At 40.0% G+C, this 15,633-nt stretch overlaps 1 protein-coding gene across 6 annotated transcripts in view; it reads left to right on the forward strand.

Annotated features, from left to right (window-relative positions):
* PTPN13 (protein tyrosine phosphatase non-receptor type 13) overlaps window positions 1-15,633 on the forward strand; it is a 329,585-nt gene that overhangs the window by 237,277 nt on the left and 76,675 nt on the right. For 5 of the 6 annotated variants that reach the window (XM_077275828.1, XM_077275826.1, XM_077275830.1 and 2 more), the window contains 4 exons: window positions 7,367-7,453; window positions 10,031-10,138; window positions 11,329-11,460; window positions 15,034-15,476. In XM_077275828.1, coding sequence (XP_077131943.1) covers window positions 7,367-7,453; window positions 10,031-10,138; window positions 11,329-11,460; window positions 15,034-15,476 — 770 coding nt within the window. The remainder of the gene's footprint in view (window positions 1-7,366; window positions 7,454-10,030; window positions 10,139-11,328; window positions 11,461-15,033; window positions 15,477-15,633) is intronic. The other variant, XM_077275829.1, reaches the window with a different exon arrangement.

The raw sequence follows: 15,633 nt of genomic DNA on the forward strand, positions 1-15,633 counted from the left end.
ATCAGCAGTTCTTGCCAACTGTAGGAATATTTATTTTCCTCATATGGTAAATGTATAAGCTCTGGCAAAAATTAAGAGACCACTGCAAAATGTTCAGTTTGTCTGATTTTTCTCTTTAAAGGTATATTTTTGAGTAAATTGTAAATTGTTCATCTATATATATAATTGTCTAAGGGGTACTTCCGTCTGTTTGTCTGTAACGGAAATCCCGCGTCGCTCATTGGTCGCGGCCGGGCGCGAATTCGCCCCTCCCTACTTCCGTCCCATCAGTGCCCGCTTCATACTCCCCTCCAGTCAGCGCTCACAAAGGGTTAATGGCAGCGTTAACGTATGCGTATGCAGCATCTATAGTAAAAAGATATAATGTTAAAAATAATAAAAAAAATTAAAAATCACGCTATTCTCACCTTCCGCCGTCCACCGATGCGCGTGAGGCTGCCGCCAGCTTCCATTCCCAGGGATGCATTGCGAAATTACCCAGATGACTTAGCGTATGAAGCGGGCACTGACTGGACGGAAGTAGGGAGGGGCGAATAAGCGCCCGGCCACGACCAATGAGTGACGCGGGATTTCCGTTACAGACAGTCAAACAGACGGAAGTACCCCTTAGACAATTATATATATAGATGAACAATTTACTCAAAAATATACCTTTAAAGAGAAAAATCAGACAAACTGAACATTTTGCAGTGGTCTCTTAATTTTTACCAGAGCTTATACATTTACCATATGAGGAAAATAAATATTCCTACAGTTGACAAGAACTGCTGATGTCTGCAGTTTAAGAATTTCACCGATTCGCTGACCAATCAGCAACAGGCCTAGTCCGGCTGCAAATTGGCCCCTCCCTACTCTCCTCCAGTCAGTGCCCCCTCCCTACTCCCCTCCAGTCAGCGCCATTTAAAAAAAAAAAAAATCATGCTATTCTCACCTCCCGTCGCCTCTGCAGCTTTCCCGCACCTCCCGATGCTCTCGGCAGCTTCCATTCCCAGAGATGCATTGCGAAATTACCCAGATGACTTAGCGGTCTCGCGAGACCGCTACGTCATCTGGGTAATTTCGCAGTGCATCACTGGGAACGGAAGCTGCCGGCCACATCGCGAGGAGCGGGACAGCTTCGGTGGACGACGGAAGGTGAGTATATAACTATTTTTATTTTAATTCTTTTTTTCACAGGCATATGGTGCCCACACTGCTGTATACCACGTAGGCTGTGTTATATACTACGTGGGCTGTGCTATATATATACTACGTGGGCTGTTATATACTACGTGGGCTGTGTTATATACTACTTGGGCTGTGTTATATACTACGTGGCTGCTATATATTACATGACTGCTATATACTACATGAGTGCTATATACTATGTGGCTTTCAGTGTTATATACTACGTGGCTGCTATATGCTACGTGGCTGTGCTATATACTACGTGGGCTGTGTTATATACTACGTGGCTGCTATATACTACATCGCTGTGCTATATACTACGTGACTGTGCTATATACTACGTGGCTGTGCAATATACTACGTGGCTGTGCTATATACTACGTTGCTGCTATATACTTCGTGTCTGTGCTATATACTACGTGGCCGGCCGCGACCAATCAGCGATATTTCCGCGGGATTTAAACACCACTTCGGTGATTAGTCGTGCCCGGCCATCCGCGACCAATCAGCGAAACGCAGTCCGGCTGCGATTTGGTGCGGGATTTCAACCACGCTTCGCTGATTGGTCGCGCCCAGCTGGCCGCGACCAATCAGCGATATTGGTGCAGAATTTAACCCCCACTCACAGTGTGACATACATACATACATACATACATACATATTCTAGAATACCCGATGCTTTAGAATCGGGCCACCATCTAGTTTATTCTATAAACTTCTGACATGTTTCCAAGCGATACATTTTGTATTTTTTTTCTGAAAATGAGAAATGGTCAAAATTACAAAAACTCAGTGCTTTCAGACCTCAAACAATGCAAAGAAAACAAGTTCATAATCATTTAGAAACAACAATACTAATGTTTTAACTCAGGAAGAGTTTTAGAAATCAATATTTTGTGGAATAACCATGATTTTTAATCACAGCTTTCATGCGTCTTGGCATGCTTTCCACTAGTCTTTCACACTGCTCCTGGTGCAAAAATGTAAGCAGTTCTTCTTTGTTTGATGGCTTGTGACTATCCATCATCCTCTTGATTACATTCCAGAGGTTTTCAATGGGGTTCAGGTCTGGAGATTGGGCTGCCCATGACCATGACAGGGTTTTGATGTGGTGGTCTCTTAATCTTTGCCAGATCCATCTATCTATCTATCTATCTATCTATCTATCTATCTATCTATCTATCTATCTATCTATATATCTATCTATCTATCTATCTATCTATCTATCTATCTATCTATAACTAAGTACATGTTAGATAGATTATACTATGGGTTTTCTTGTCCAGTAAAGGGATGTTTGCCATGTGACCAGTTGTGTGGGAAGCATCACTTGTCATAACATTTCTCTGCAAAGCTATATGAAGCAGAGAAAGCTTTGGAGGTCGTTCTTCGATTCTCTCTGGGATTGAGAATGTTCGCTGTGCGGTTGTTAACATTCTTGAGGGTTTGTTTTGCCGACTCGTTCCTTACAACACCTTTCAATCACTGATGTAACACAGATCTGATCCTAATGACTTCCATCTTTAGCTTAGAAATCCATGGCTCAACGGCAAAAAAATATTCAGCCTATGGGATGTTATTCTTCAGTGTCCACATTCCTGCATTGATTCCAGTCATTGCTCAGTTTATCCTGCATTGCATTAAAGGAACATTTTCTCAAATCATACATTTATAAAGTACATATATGATCTAGGATGGTTGGAAAATATTGCAGTATGTAAGACTAGAAAGGATTTCTGTCAGGACCTGGATAGGGAAAAGAGGTCCAACTAAAAAATCAAAATGAGGGTAAATGAATCATACAAGTGAAATTTGTGGCTTCCGTAAATCGTAATGCTGTAAATTTGGAAAAAGGGAAAGCAGAAACTGGGAAATAATTGTTGTTAAGAGAGCACATTTATGAGTGGGGGATTAGAAGAAGTACAGGAAAATACAGATTTGTTTCCAGTCACTCTGCCACATTGGCTAGACCTAACACGGTCTCTACTGGATTAAAAAATGGATATCACATGGTCAGCACTAATGTGTGTTTTGGAAAGTCCTCCTAAGGAAAAGGCTACCCAGCTTCTAGTAAGACATTAAGTAGACTGGTACATCTCCTCCAGCTTAATTATTTTACCAAGCTTTTTTGGTTGACAATGTGGCCTAATAATGGAAAAGTGTTTTAGGTTCAGAGAACTTGATGATTGGAAACACTTAGACAACCACTTAAGTTTAGATTGGCCTTCTAAAGAAGAACATTGCATAAATAGCCATTAATAATCACTATTGTTGAGAAAATCATGCGTTTGACTAGAGGATAACAGACATTGTATTGGGTCTGTCAGTGGTGCCTTAACCAAGGACAGACTGCTGGGTTACTGTGAAAGGACTGACAGCACAATCTTTAACGCAAATTCAGTTGTCCTTTGGTTCCTATGGCGATGTCTACTTTTGTTCCTCCTTTAGAAGTGGGGATTATAAATGTTACATAGCACTCATAAAAAACTATAGGGACTCTACAGCTATCCTATACAAAAAAAACGGAGTACAAGTCCAATCAAGTTTTTTTTAACCCCTTCGCGACCTCCGCCGTCACATCTCTTTCTTTGATGCGGGCTCCGACAGTGAGCCCACATCAAAGCTGGGACATGTTTTGTACAGCTGACATGTGCCCCCAATAGCGGCGGGTGGAATCGCGATCCACCCGCCGCTATTAACTAGTTAAATGCCGCTGTCAAACGCTGACAGTGGCATATAACAAGCGCTTTCAGCCATCAGGCCTGAAGTGCGTGCACTGGTGACCCCCGTCACGTGATCGGGGGTCATCGGAGCATTGGCATGACAACCAAAGGTCACCTGAAGACCTCTATAGTTGTTTATACCAGATTGCTGTGAGCGCCACCCTGTGGTCAGCACTCATAGCAATGCAGTAATTCAGCTACATAGGAACGATCTATGCATCGCTCCTATGTAGCAGAGCCGATCAAGTTGTGCCAGCTTCTAGCCTCCCATGGAGGCTATTGAAGAATGGCAAAAGTAAGAAAACAATGTTTTAAAAAATATGAAAAAATATAAAAGTTTAAATCACCCCCTTTCACCCCATTCAAAATAAAATAATAATAATAAAAAAAATCAAACCTACACATATTTGGTATTGCCGCGTTCAGAATTGCCCAACCTATCAATAAAAAAAAGGATTAACCTGATCGCTAAAGGCGTAGCAATAAAAAAAAAATTAAAAACGCCAGAATTACGTTTTTTTGGTCACCGCGACATTGCATTAAAATGCAATAACGGGCGATCAAAAGAATGGTATCATTAAAAATGTCAGCTCAACCCAAGATCACAAAAAATGGAGACACTACGGGTATCGGAAAATTGCACAATTTTTTTTTTTTCCGCAAAGTTTGGAATTTTTTTTCACCACTTAGGTAAAATAGAATCTAAACATGTTTGGTGTCTATGAACTCGTAATGACCTGGAGAATCATAATGGCAGGTAAATTTTAGCATTTAGTGAACCTAGCAAAAAAGGGGGCCCCCTGACGAAGGTGCAATCCGAAACGCGCGTCGGGGTGGGCAGCTGGATCCTCTGGGCCATCAACTTTTACATCTGATAGGTAATTCTGGGAACTATGGTTATAATTAATTATGCATCACATTTGCCTTCTACCTTAGCACTTTAGCACTTTATGTGAATGTGTTTCGGCCATGCAACCTGCCATTTGATTAAATCAGTCATTGTTGTACTGATGAGTAGTGATGTTGCTGCGTATGGGGACAGATACACTATACAACAGTTTTAAATGTATGCTGCTATGATGCTTGACTGTTGTACATGTACCCCTACAATATTGTTGTATGGTGCTATTATGCAAGGGTGTTTATTATATACCCCCATTCTTTTGTGATGCTAGTGTTTAATATTATTTAGATAATACCTGGATTCTGGTCCTCTGGGTCTTGCTAGCCCCCAAGTGTTCTTCATGTGTGTTTCACAGCTACTGTAATATCCCCTGTATCCTTTGTATTATTTGTTAATAAAGTATAAATTTTATATTTATAAGTTTTTAGACTTTTTGATCGTTATAAATTCTTTGTGTTTGTTAGATTTAATTGACGATTTGTCCATATTGGGTCCATATTTTACATTGGTTGGCCTTTGTTTCGTACTATTTATTTGGATATCTATAAAAAGAGAAATATATATGCTAACCAATGTTATTCTTAAGCTATTGCTGTGTTCTACATAGCAGTGCTAAAACCACAATCTCCTGTGAAAACCAGCCACGGGCTGGCTTTCATAGGAGGATCCTAATGACAGGCACAGGGGTCTGCTGTCATGACGATCCATCGGTGCCCCATGACCACGAGACTGGCTCACCAATGGGAGCGTGGAGCGACCCTCCTTTTTGCCGGCATATGTTTTAACAGGTTAAGATTATCATGTTAACAGCCATAGGATGTACATGATGACTGATTAAATCTACCATCATCTGTTGGGAAAGATGCAGTCTCGGCGGGCGAGCCCGCATGAAAGGCAGGGAAACAACATATGATGTACATGTAGGTCATATGTCATGCAGGGGTTAGAGGGAATTTCTGTTTTGGAAAACCCCTCTACGTGGCCCTATGTGTTTTTGTTTTTTTTCAAAAACAGACGTACTGTGCATTACTCTCCCCCCTGAATCCGCCCCCTCCTTCCCATGTCCAGTGCTGAGTACCCATCGCTCCTCCCTGGGCCTGTTATTGTCTGCAGTGCTGATGTCACATCAAGAGTGTTGCAGTCAATAACTGAGCTCTGCAGCTCTGCTCAAGTAGATGACATGTGCCTCCCAAAACCTGCTGAGCTCCATGATTGGCTGCAGCGCTGTCAACGTGATGAATAGCAGACAGTGAGAGCAGTGGCAAAAACTCAGCATTGGACCTGAGGAGGGTGAGTAAAGCTCAGTTTGTTTACTTAAAACGAGCTACACCTGGAGCAAAGGATCTTTCTGAAACCAAAAAAACTTGTTTAAAAACTATTTTGTTATATAAATGACCAAGTGTTTGTCTTAACAAGTTATAGAAAGTTCCTAATTTCTTACTGATATTAAACAATACGTGATTACAGCGTAGTTAGTATATATTTTATTATTCTGAGATCAGATAATTAGTCTCTTCGGGACACTCTCTCAACAAACAAAAGCTCCTCAGTATTGAAGAACGTCTTTATATAGGAGCTCTTGTGAAATGTCAGTAACAAGCATGACACTGTCACTGGAAACACAGTTTAAAGCCATGGTGCAAAGCCAAGTATAGTAGTTGTGGCTTCATTTTTTTATATAGGTAATTTCTCACAGAGTTTATTTTTAATATTACCACATACTATGAGAGTCTATAGAAAGATGGTGTACAATTTTGTTATGATGCCTAAAAACCTACAAATGTGATATGGTTCTAGAGATGTGGACTTTTTTATTTAGTTCTAATTTCTATTTCTTTAGCAACAGCTCACCGGATTATTTGGGGGCGTGTCTTTAGGCTGGTCTGCATTATTACCGTAAGCACCACCCCCTTGTAAAGACATACAAATTGGCACCAAATGAAAAGGTCCATATCTCTGAAACGCTTTGGTAAAGTTAAAAAAATAAATAAATTAAAAAACAAAATAGAATATGGGAATAATAAAAATAGAGAAAACTGTACTCTTTTTACCTGGTGAGAGGTTTTCCTTAAGGGTATTTGCACATGTTGCGGTTTACTCTGCAGATTTTTCCTGACTGATTTTGGTAAATCCGCAGGTAAAGCACACTGCGGATTACCTGCGGAATTACCGCGTTTTGTTTTTTTTTGTGCGGATTTCTTCTGCGGTTTTACACCTGCGGATTCCTATTGAGGAGCAGGTGTAAACCGCTGCAGAATCCGCACAAAGAATTGACATGCTGCGGAATAAACAACGCCACGTTTCCGCGCGTTTTTTCCCGCAGCATGTGCACAGCGGATTTTGTTTTCCATAGGTTTACATGGTACTGTACAACGCATGGAAAACTGCTGCGGATCCGCAGCGGCCAATCCGCAGCAAAATCCGCAGCGTGTGCACATAGCCTTAGAGTAGAATTTAGTTTCTATGGGCAATACTGCACATTTATTTGTGCATCAGCTTCATTATGTTTAATAATTGTAAAAAAAAGTAGATCTTTGTAAGTTTTTATTAATATTTGCTGTATCTTCATTAGAAGCCATGCTGAGTAAAATGTCTGGATGTACTCCTGAAAGAGAGATTTCTTTGGTGAAGTTAAAGAAAGATCCCAAATATGATCTTGGTGAGTGCATACGTTATCTTTGAAAACACATACCGGTAACTCATGTGTGCAGCGTTTAAATTACAGCATTATCTGTATACTGTAGTTACATATTGATCACTAGGAAAACCCCATGTCCATTAACTGAGGTTAAAAAGGTCAACACAGATAAATAAGTATTATATTACAGCATTAAATGGAGTATCAAGTACGGTACTTGTTTTTTGGACTATGGGGCTAAGAACTTATCGTCATGTAGTTGCTAACTACCAGCCTGTTTTGTCCTGTGTCGTTGTGTTCTGGCTCAGACAGCGATTCTCCTGCTTTCTTTGACCTCATGTCAACAGAGCAGCTCTTTCACTTTGGTCTGCTTTGTCGACTGGTCATCACAGCCATGCTGATTGACAGTCGTCTCCCCGCAGTAGGCAGTGGGAAACATAACATTCGCAGTGACGCCCCATCGGCAGAGCAAACTGGAAGAGAAGAAGCTGCTCTATCAACGTGACATCACAGGAAGCAGAAGGATAATGTAGGAAGGCCCTGATTCAAGTGGCGCATAACTTACTGGGCTGCTTGCAGCAGTTTGATAAAATCGCTGTTTAATCTGCGACTGGATCTACTAGTTCTCTGAATTAGTAACAGACACAGAAATGACACCAATATATGAAATCCAAATAAAGATATAAAAAAATGTATAAATATATATTATAATAAGTGGGTCACCCGTGTGCCAGAATTATAGTGTAAAACCACTACCTAGAAGGAAAAGTAGCACCAGAACACAAAATTGGACCAATAAGAAAGTGACAGAGAATAATTATCACAAAATTAATTTTTATTTTATAGCAATAGTGACAAGCATAAAAATATATATAAAAATGTATTAATCATATATAGTACAATACAAGAATGTGCACAAATAAAGCCGCATATAATAGGGCAAGCCAGTTAATATAACAAATAATAGTAAAAAGCAATCTATAGCTTGTATTATCCTGAGAAAATGGATACAAATATATATGTGCAGGGTAGCAGCCAGATAAAAAAATGTCAAAAATAGTGTAAACCAAAATATATATAATTATATATGAAAAAGTGCTATGTGCAATAACTAATTCCCACCAGGGGGTGGTGCAATAGACCAAATCAAGACAATGTGATAGGAGAAAAAAAGTGCTATGTGCAATGACTGATTACCATCACAAGGGGCATCTTAATCCAAGGGCCAAGTAAGGTGCCAAGTAAGGTGCTATGTGCAATGACTGGTTACCATCACAAAGTGCATCCTGATATAAGGGCCAAGTAAGATGCTCAGTGCTGCATTAGAAAATACGCCAGATTACTTACAATTTATCAGGGAAAAATTCCAAGGCTGCCAACGGCTAATTGTGTGCACCCCGACGCGCATTTCGGACGCACAGTCCTTCGTCAGGGGAACGAAGGACTGTGCGTCCGAAACGCGCGTCGGGGTGCACACAATTAGCCGTTGGCAGCCTTGGAATTTTTCCCTGATAAATTGTAAGTAATCTGGCGTATTTTCTAATGCAGCACTGAGCATCTTACTTGGCCCTTATATCAGGATGCACTTTGTGATGGTAACCAGTCATTGCACATAGCACCTTACTTGGCACCTTACTTGGCCCTTGGATTAAGATGCCCCTTGTGATGGTAATCAGTCATTGCACATAGCACTTTTTTTCTCCTATCACATTGTCTTGATTTGGTCTATTGCACCACCCCCTGGTGGGAATTAGTTATTGCACATAGCACTTTTTCATATATAATTATATATATTTTGGTTTACACTATTTTTGAAATTTTTTTATCTGGCTGCTACCCTGCACATATATATTTTTATCCATTTTCTCAGGATAATACAAGCTATAGATTGCTTTTTACTATTATTTGTTATATTAACTGGCTTGCCCTATTATATGCGGCTTTATTTGTGCACATTCTTGTATTGTACTATATATGATTAATACATTTTTATATATATTTTTATGCTTGTCACTATTGCTATAAAATAAAAATTAATTTTGTGATAATTATTCTCTGTCACTTTCTTATTGGTCCAATTTTGTGTTCTGGTGCTACTTTTCCTTTTAGTTCTCTGAATGCTAAGCTCTATATTACATGGCCACGTCACTGATTGTCAGCTTTCTGTGTACAATTGTCAGCTTTCTGTCTATGCACGTCAGTGGTGGAGACAGGTTTATAAAGAGCTCATAAATACAGAGGATTACATGGCAGCAGGTTTACTAGGCCTCTATTGATAATGTCCTGCTGGTAAAACAGTGGTTTTATCAAAACTACAGCAAGCAGCCCAGTTAGGGATACATCGCTATAATCTGAGTTGCTGTCTCTACATTATGCTTTTCTGAGTAGGTGGCAAAATCATGGTGACATATTCTCTTTAATGACTGCCTGCACATATTTGTTACTCCAAACAGATATGTGTCCTTTGTGTGAACAGAAGTGCTAAAGTACATACTCAAACTAGTACAGTCCTGTTTAGTTGGCTTTTACTAGTAATGTGACTACAACATAAAACGTTATCTCTTGACGGTTCATCACAAATATATACAATTTCTATAGGGTTCCAGATTATGGGTGGAGAAACAGCAGGAAAGCTAGATCTTGGAATATTTATAAGTTCGATAACGCCAGGGGGACCAGCTGATCTGGATGGACACTTAAAACCAGGTAATTGTGATGCATTAATATGGTGTCACAAGACTGTAGTTTAATATCCTGGGGCTCAGTCCCTATCCCTAAAGCTAGGGGCACCCTAGCTATCCCTGCTCCCCAGATTATTTCTAATGGTGAAGATGCCAGGGCCACATACCTTGCTGAGTTCCTGAATCAGCCCTTATCTGTCACCAAGGAAGTGGGGAGCAGTTGTACATAAGAATACACAAACCAGACTAACAAGGGAAAGACGTACAGGGATAAATGAAAGTACCAATCATACAAATATACACTCACAAATAACAGAGTGGAACACTGGGAAGTAAAAGCAATGAACAACCAAATAGGAGAGGATGAGGTTATGCATACAGGCGAATCACAAAATTTAGATCAGCACTCCAATCTCCTACTCAACAAACACTTCTAACTCCACACCAGGAAGTATAAAACTAAGGCTGGCAATTCCGATTGCCAGAGTCGAGTATATATAGCCGAGGGGAGTGGCCAATACTGAACAGCTAAGATCATCAAAGCAGGAAAGCTTCAGAGACTTCCAACTAAATAATTAACCCCTACACTGCTAGCAGAAATATGCAGCGACGAAGTGCTTCTAATCAGTTCAGGAGTATGTGGAATCGGACACCGTGGTCTTCTGGCTCCTCTCTGGTAAACCCGTGACATATGGATCATTGGATGATACAGAAAACAATTCCTCCATCAGTATAAAAAAAGACAAATATATCAGTGGGGCGAAATCTTAACACATATCCTTTAATGTAAAATGTTAAAAAGCCTCCTGGCTAAATTACAATAAATGCCGAAAACAAACACAACAAAGATATAGATTCCCAAGCATTTGGACAACTCCAAATAAACTGTAAATATGGGTCCCAAAAGCTAAAGAACCAACTCAAAAATGGAACAATCTCACTGTAGATCAGGTGGTGTTCTTGTCAGTGGTATTCCAGGTTAATGATCCTCCACAGTGGATAGGTGGGGGGAGCACAATTTAATAAAGCCACACTTTACCCCACAGAAAAGGGATCAAAGACACAGGTTCCCCAAGGTACAAAGTTAAAATCTGCAAGCAAAAAATAAGCCACATAAGACTTCTGAAATTTCACTCACTTTGCTGCTACTGGAAACGCAGTGTGTGAACATTTTTTTTTTTTTAATCTCTAAGAATTTAATTTTGTTCTATGCAGGAGATCGCCTTATATCTGTGAACAGCGCGAGCCTGGAGGGAGTGAGCAAGCAGGCGGCTCTAGACATCCTTCAAAACTCTTCTGAGGATGTCACACTCCTTGTATCTCAACCCAAAGAAAAACTTCCCAAAGGTAAAATGTTTTCTACTCTTTGCTACATGTGCTTCTATGATTGAAGTGTGATAAACGTAAAAAAACAAACAAAAAACAAAGCACCACAACGAAGCGGGACTCTATGTACTAGATCCTGTTTATTTTACAATGCTGGTTTATACAACTGCCCTCACTACTGCCGGGCTCATTTATTCCATAGTGTAGCTCAATAACAATTTTAATGGGCAGCACGGTGGCTCAATGGATAGCACTGCAGCGCTGGAGTCCTGGGTTCAAATCCCACCAAGGACAATATCTGCAAGGAGTTTGTATGTTCTCCCCTTGTTTTCGTGGGTTTCCTCCGGGTACTCCGGTTTCCTCCCACATTCCAAAGACATACTGATAGGGATTCTAGATTGTGAGCTCCATCGATGACAGTGATGATAATGTGTGCAAACTGTAAAGCGCTGTGGAATATGTTATCGCTATATAAAAATAATTATTATTATTACTAATGGTAATCTGTCAGCAGGTTTTTGTTATGTAAATTGAAACTTACATAATGTAGGTGTGGAGAACCCGATTCCAATAATGTGCCACTTACTAGGGTGCTTGTTGCAATTTCAATAAAATCCCGGTTTTATCAGGAGGAGTTTATTACTAGAGGACTAGTTATCTCATGTCATTTAGTCATCCATTCTTTGGTTAACATCGCCGCCACCACTGATTAGCAGATGTATGCCTATGCACAGTGTACACAGAAAGCTTATAATCAGAGATGTGAGTAGGCTTATACAGAGCTCAGCATTCAGAGAACTACTAAATCTGCAGCAAAGAAATAGGGACTTTAGCAAAACTGCAGCAAGCAGCCCAGTAAGTCATACATCACTGGAAGCATAGGCTCTGTCCTACATCATGTTGCTTTCAGATTACAGGACAAAAACCTGGTGACAGAGTCCTAAAGGGTATGTGCGCACAGGAAGACATACTGATAGGGAATCTAGATTGTGAGCCCCATCGGGGACAGCGATGATAATGTGTGCAAACTATAAAGCGCTGCGGAATATGTTAGCGCTATATAAAAATGAAGATTATTAGTAGTAGTAGTATTTGCTTTCAGAAATTTTTGCAAGGTGTCTGCATCTCTTGGCAGCAAAAACGCTGCTGCCAAAACATTTTTGGTGAATTTTTGCTCTGTTTCGTATGCATTTTTTAGTGCGTTTTTTAACATATATGAAGGCTTTTTTGAGCTAAATTAAGATATATTTTTTTTAAAATGTTTTATAATGTAATTTCTTGGTTCAACACCTTTTTCATTCTGATGCAGTGGCATCTGGGTAATGTGCTTAGGGTGACACCAAGCCCAGGGTTTAGTAATGAATAGGTGTCAGCCAGACAGACACCCTCATTACTAAACTGGTAAGTAAAGAGTTAAATAAACACTCACATTGTCACCAACCTATGTAGGATCGTTAACCAAAGGAAAAAATTGTGTGGGCTTCTGCGTAATTTTCATAAACTGCAGAGGGAAATCCGACTGGCTGAGGGCTGATGTTAATGTTCTGGAAAGGAGCCAATAGCCATAAAGGTTCCCAGGCTATTAATATCAGCTCACAGCTGTTTGCTGTTTGCTTAGCCTTTACTGGCTAGTTTACAGGGGACCCCAGAAAAAAATTGACGTAGGGTCCCGCTATGAAATCTAACCAGCAAAGGCTAGGCAAACAGCTGTGGGCTGATATAAATAGCCTAGTAAGGGGCCATGGTTATTGAACCCCTTCCTGACTAAAAACATCAATTCTCGTCCGCCCTAGAAATCGTGCATCCAAAATATGCGCCAATTCTGGCAACTAGCCTCGCTCTTCCCACTTGCCCTGGTGTGGTGGTATATGGGGTAATAGTATTGGGGTTGATCTTACCTTTGTATTGTAAGATGACATCAAGCCCAGAGGTTAGTAATGGAGAGGCGTCTATGAGACGCACCCATTACTAACTCCATAGTGATATTATAAAAAAACACATACCCAAGTCTTTTATTTGAAATATTGACACAGACTCCTTCATTGAAACTAAATTAAACCATACTCGCCCAATCCACAGAAGCCAATGTCTCCTGTAACAGAATTAAAATAATAAACAACAATATTCCTCACATGTCCACAGAGAAGATAATAATCCTTAATGTCCCACGATGAACCTGATGTGACTGCTCTCAAGAACAGCCGGCTACACACTGACACAGGAGGTAATCACTCCTGCAGTTTATAGTGCTGAGCTGCCGTGAGAAAGTTCACAGGAGTTCATCAGTTGATGATCCCCAGTGATCTCATATACGGCATCACCGCTGCGTGAGAAAGTTCATCGGCTCTCTCCCGGCAGTTCAGCACTATATACTGTGGGATCAATGACGTTCCTATCAGTCTGTAGCCGGCGACCGGTTAGAGCAGTCACATCTCCTAATGTGACAGTTCTAAAAGTGATATCGCTGTGAGACACTTTGGATTATGTGGACTATGGCGGATAGGAGAGTATATAGTTGTTTATTATTTTTGATTGTTTACAAGAGACATCAGGGATTGGGCATTAGGTGATTATAATGTGTTTTTATATTATTTGAATATGTATTTAATTATTTTACATGTTTTATTTTATTTTTTTAAGTTTGAGCACAGGTGCTTGCTGACGAGAGACTACTTCTCCCATCAGCGGCGCCTGCTATTCAGTTTTAGCAGACATAGCCTAATGGGAGTAGTAGTCTCTCATCAGCCAATGCCTGCTGACCTGCGGTAAGCTTTTAATGCAGGTCACAGTCAGCTGCGGGATCATGCTGACATCTGACAGTGTGACCTCGTAGCACTCTGACAGCGGTAGCGATCTTATCGGCGGTAACGTTACTGAGGATCAGAACCACCGCGCCGGTGTTTCTTCCTTTGTCACACAGATGACAGTGAGTGAAAACACCATAGGAATTCAGTAAAACTTGGGAAATCCACATCAAATCCGCAAACATTTTTATACCTGCGTTTTTGCTGTGGACTTGACTGACTCAATTGAAGTCAATGTTAAAAACGCTAAAAATCCACACTAAGAATTGACATGCTGCAGAAACACACTGCAAATACCCAAAGGAAATTTACTGATCATGTGCACAATACTTCAGGATTCTCATTGAATTAGCTGGCATAAAGATTCACTAGAGTTCTTGCCCTATTTCCAATCAAAAAATCTGCCACAAAAACTCATCAAAAACGCACCGTGTGCACACAGTTTGTATCAGTAAGATGAATTGGTGGAGATTTCATGTGTGATAATTTTTACCTGCTATTACTGCATTAGAACAGTAAAATGATAATTTTTGTACAGGAAATGAACACTTCATTCTGTGGTACAAAGGTCGCACTATATTGCATAATTCTTTATGGTATTTGGTAGTATCACGTGTTCAATAGAACTTTCTGTATGTTTCATATTAGTTGTGGTTGACTGATTTCTTTATTGATAGATTCTTTATAAAATTCTATTACTTACTTTTTTTCCAAGCAATGTCTATTAAAAAAATGTATGTATCTCTTTTTCTATGTGTGCTAAAAATACATTGTGTGTTTTATTTTATAGAACATCAATACAATGGGTCAAAAAGTCAATCTTGCACATCATTCCCTTGTAAAGACAATGAAGCAGAATCTTCCTTTGATGAACACAAAAGATTCTCTGGTAACACAAGACTTATGTCCGGAAGCTCATCTGGGATTTCTGCGGGAAAACGAGAGGGAAGCCTGAGCTCCCAGGATTCACGGACAGAGAGTGCAAGTCTTTCTAATAGTCACATCAGTGGTCTCATCAGGAACCTGTCAAAGGATCAGGCAACACCTCTGTCAACCTCTGCCAAGAACTCTCCATCAGTCAGCACTAAGTCTAGTAACAAGAAGTCAGATAATCGTAAAGGAAAAGGCAAAAGTCCAGGTCTCACTGATTCTACAGACTTTTCGGATAGAGGCGACTCTGACATGGATGAGGCTACCTATTCTAATAGTCAAGAACAACATACAGTACAGAAGGTAGTTTGTTCGCTTTATTTATTGTCTGTTCTATTTATGGTGTTTCCCCAAAAATAAGACAAGTGTTATATTATTTTTTGCTCCAAAAGATTTGTTGGGGCTTTTTTTCAGGATATGTCTTTATTTTTCTATCAACAACAATCCACGTTTATTTTTG

The sequence above is a fragment of the Ranitomeya variabilis genome, chromosome 1 (assembly GCF_051348905.1).
Source record: "Ranitomeya variabilis isolate aRanVar5 chromosome 1, aRanVar5.hap1, whole genome shotgun sequence".
NCBI lineage: Eukaryota > Metazoa > Chordata > Amphibia > Anura > Dendrobatidae > Ranitomeya > Ranitomeya variabilis.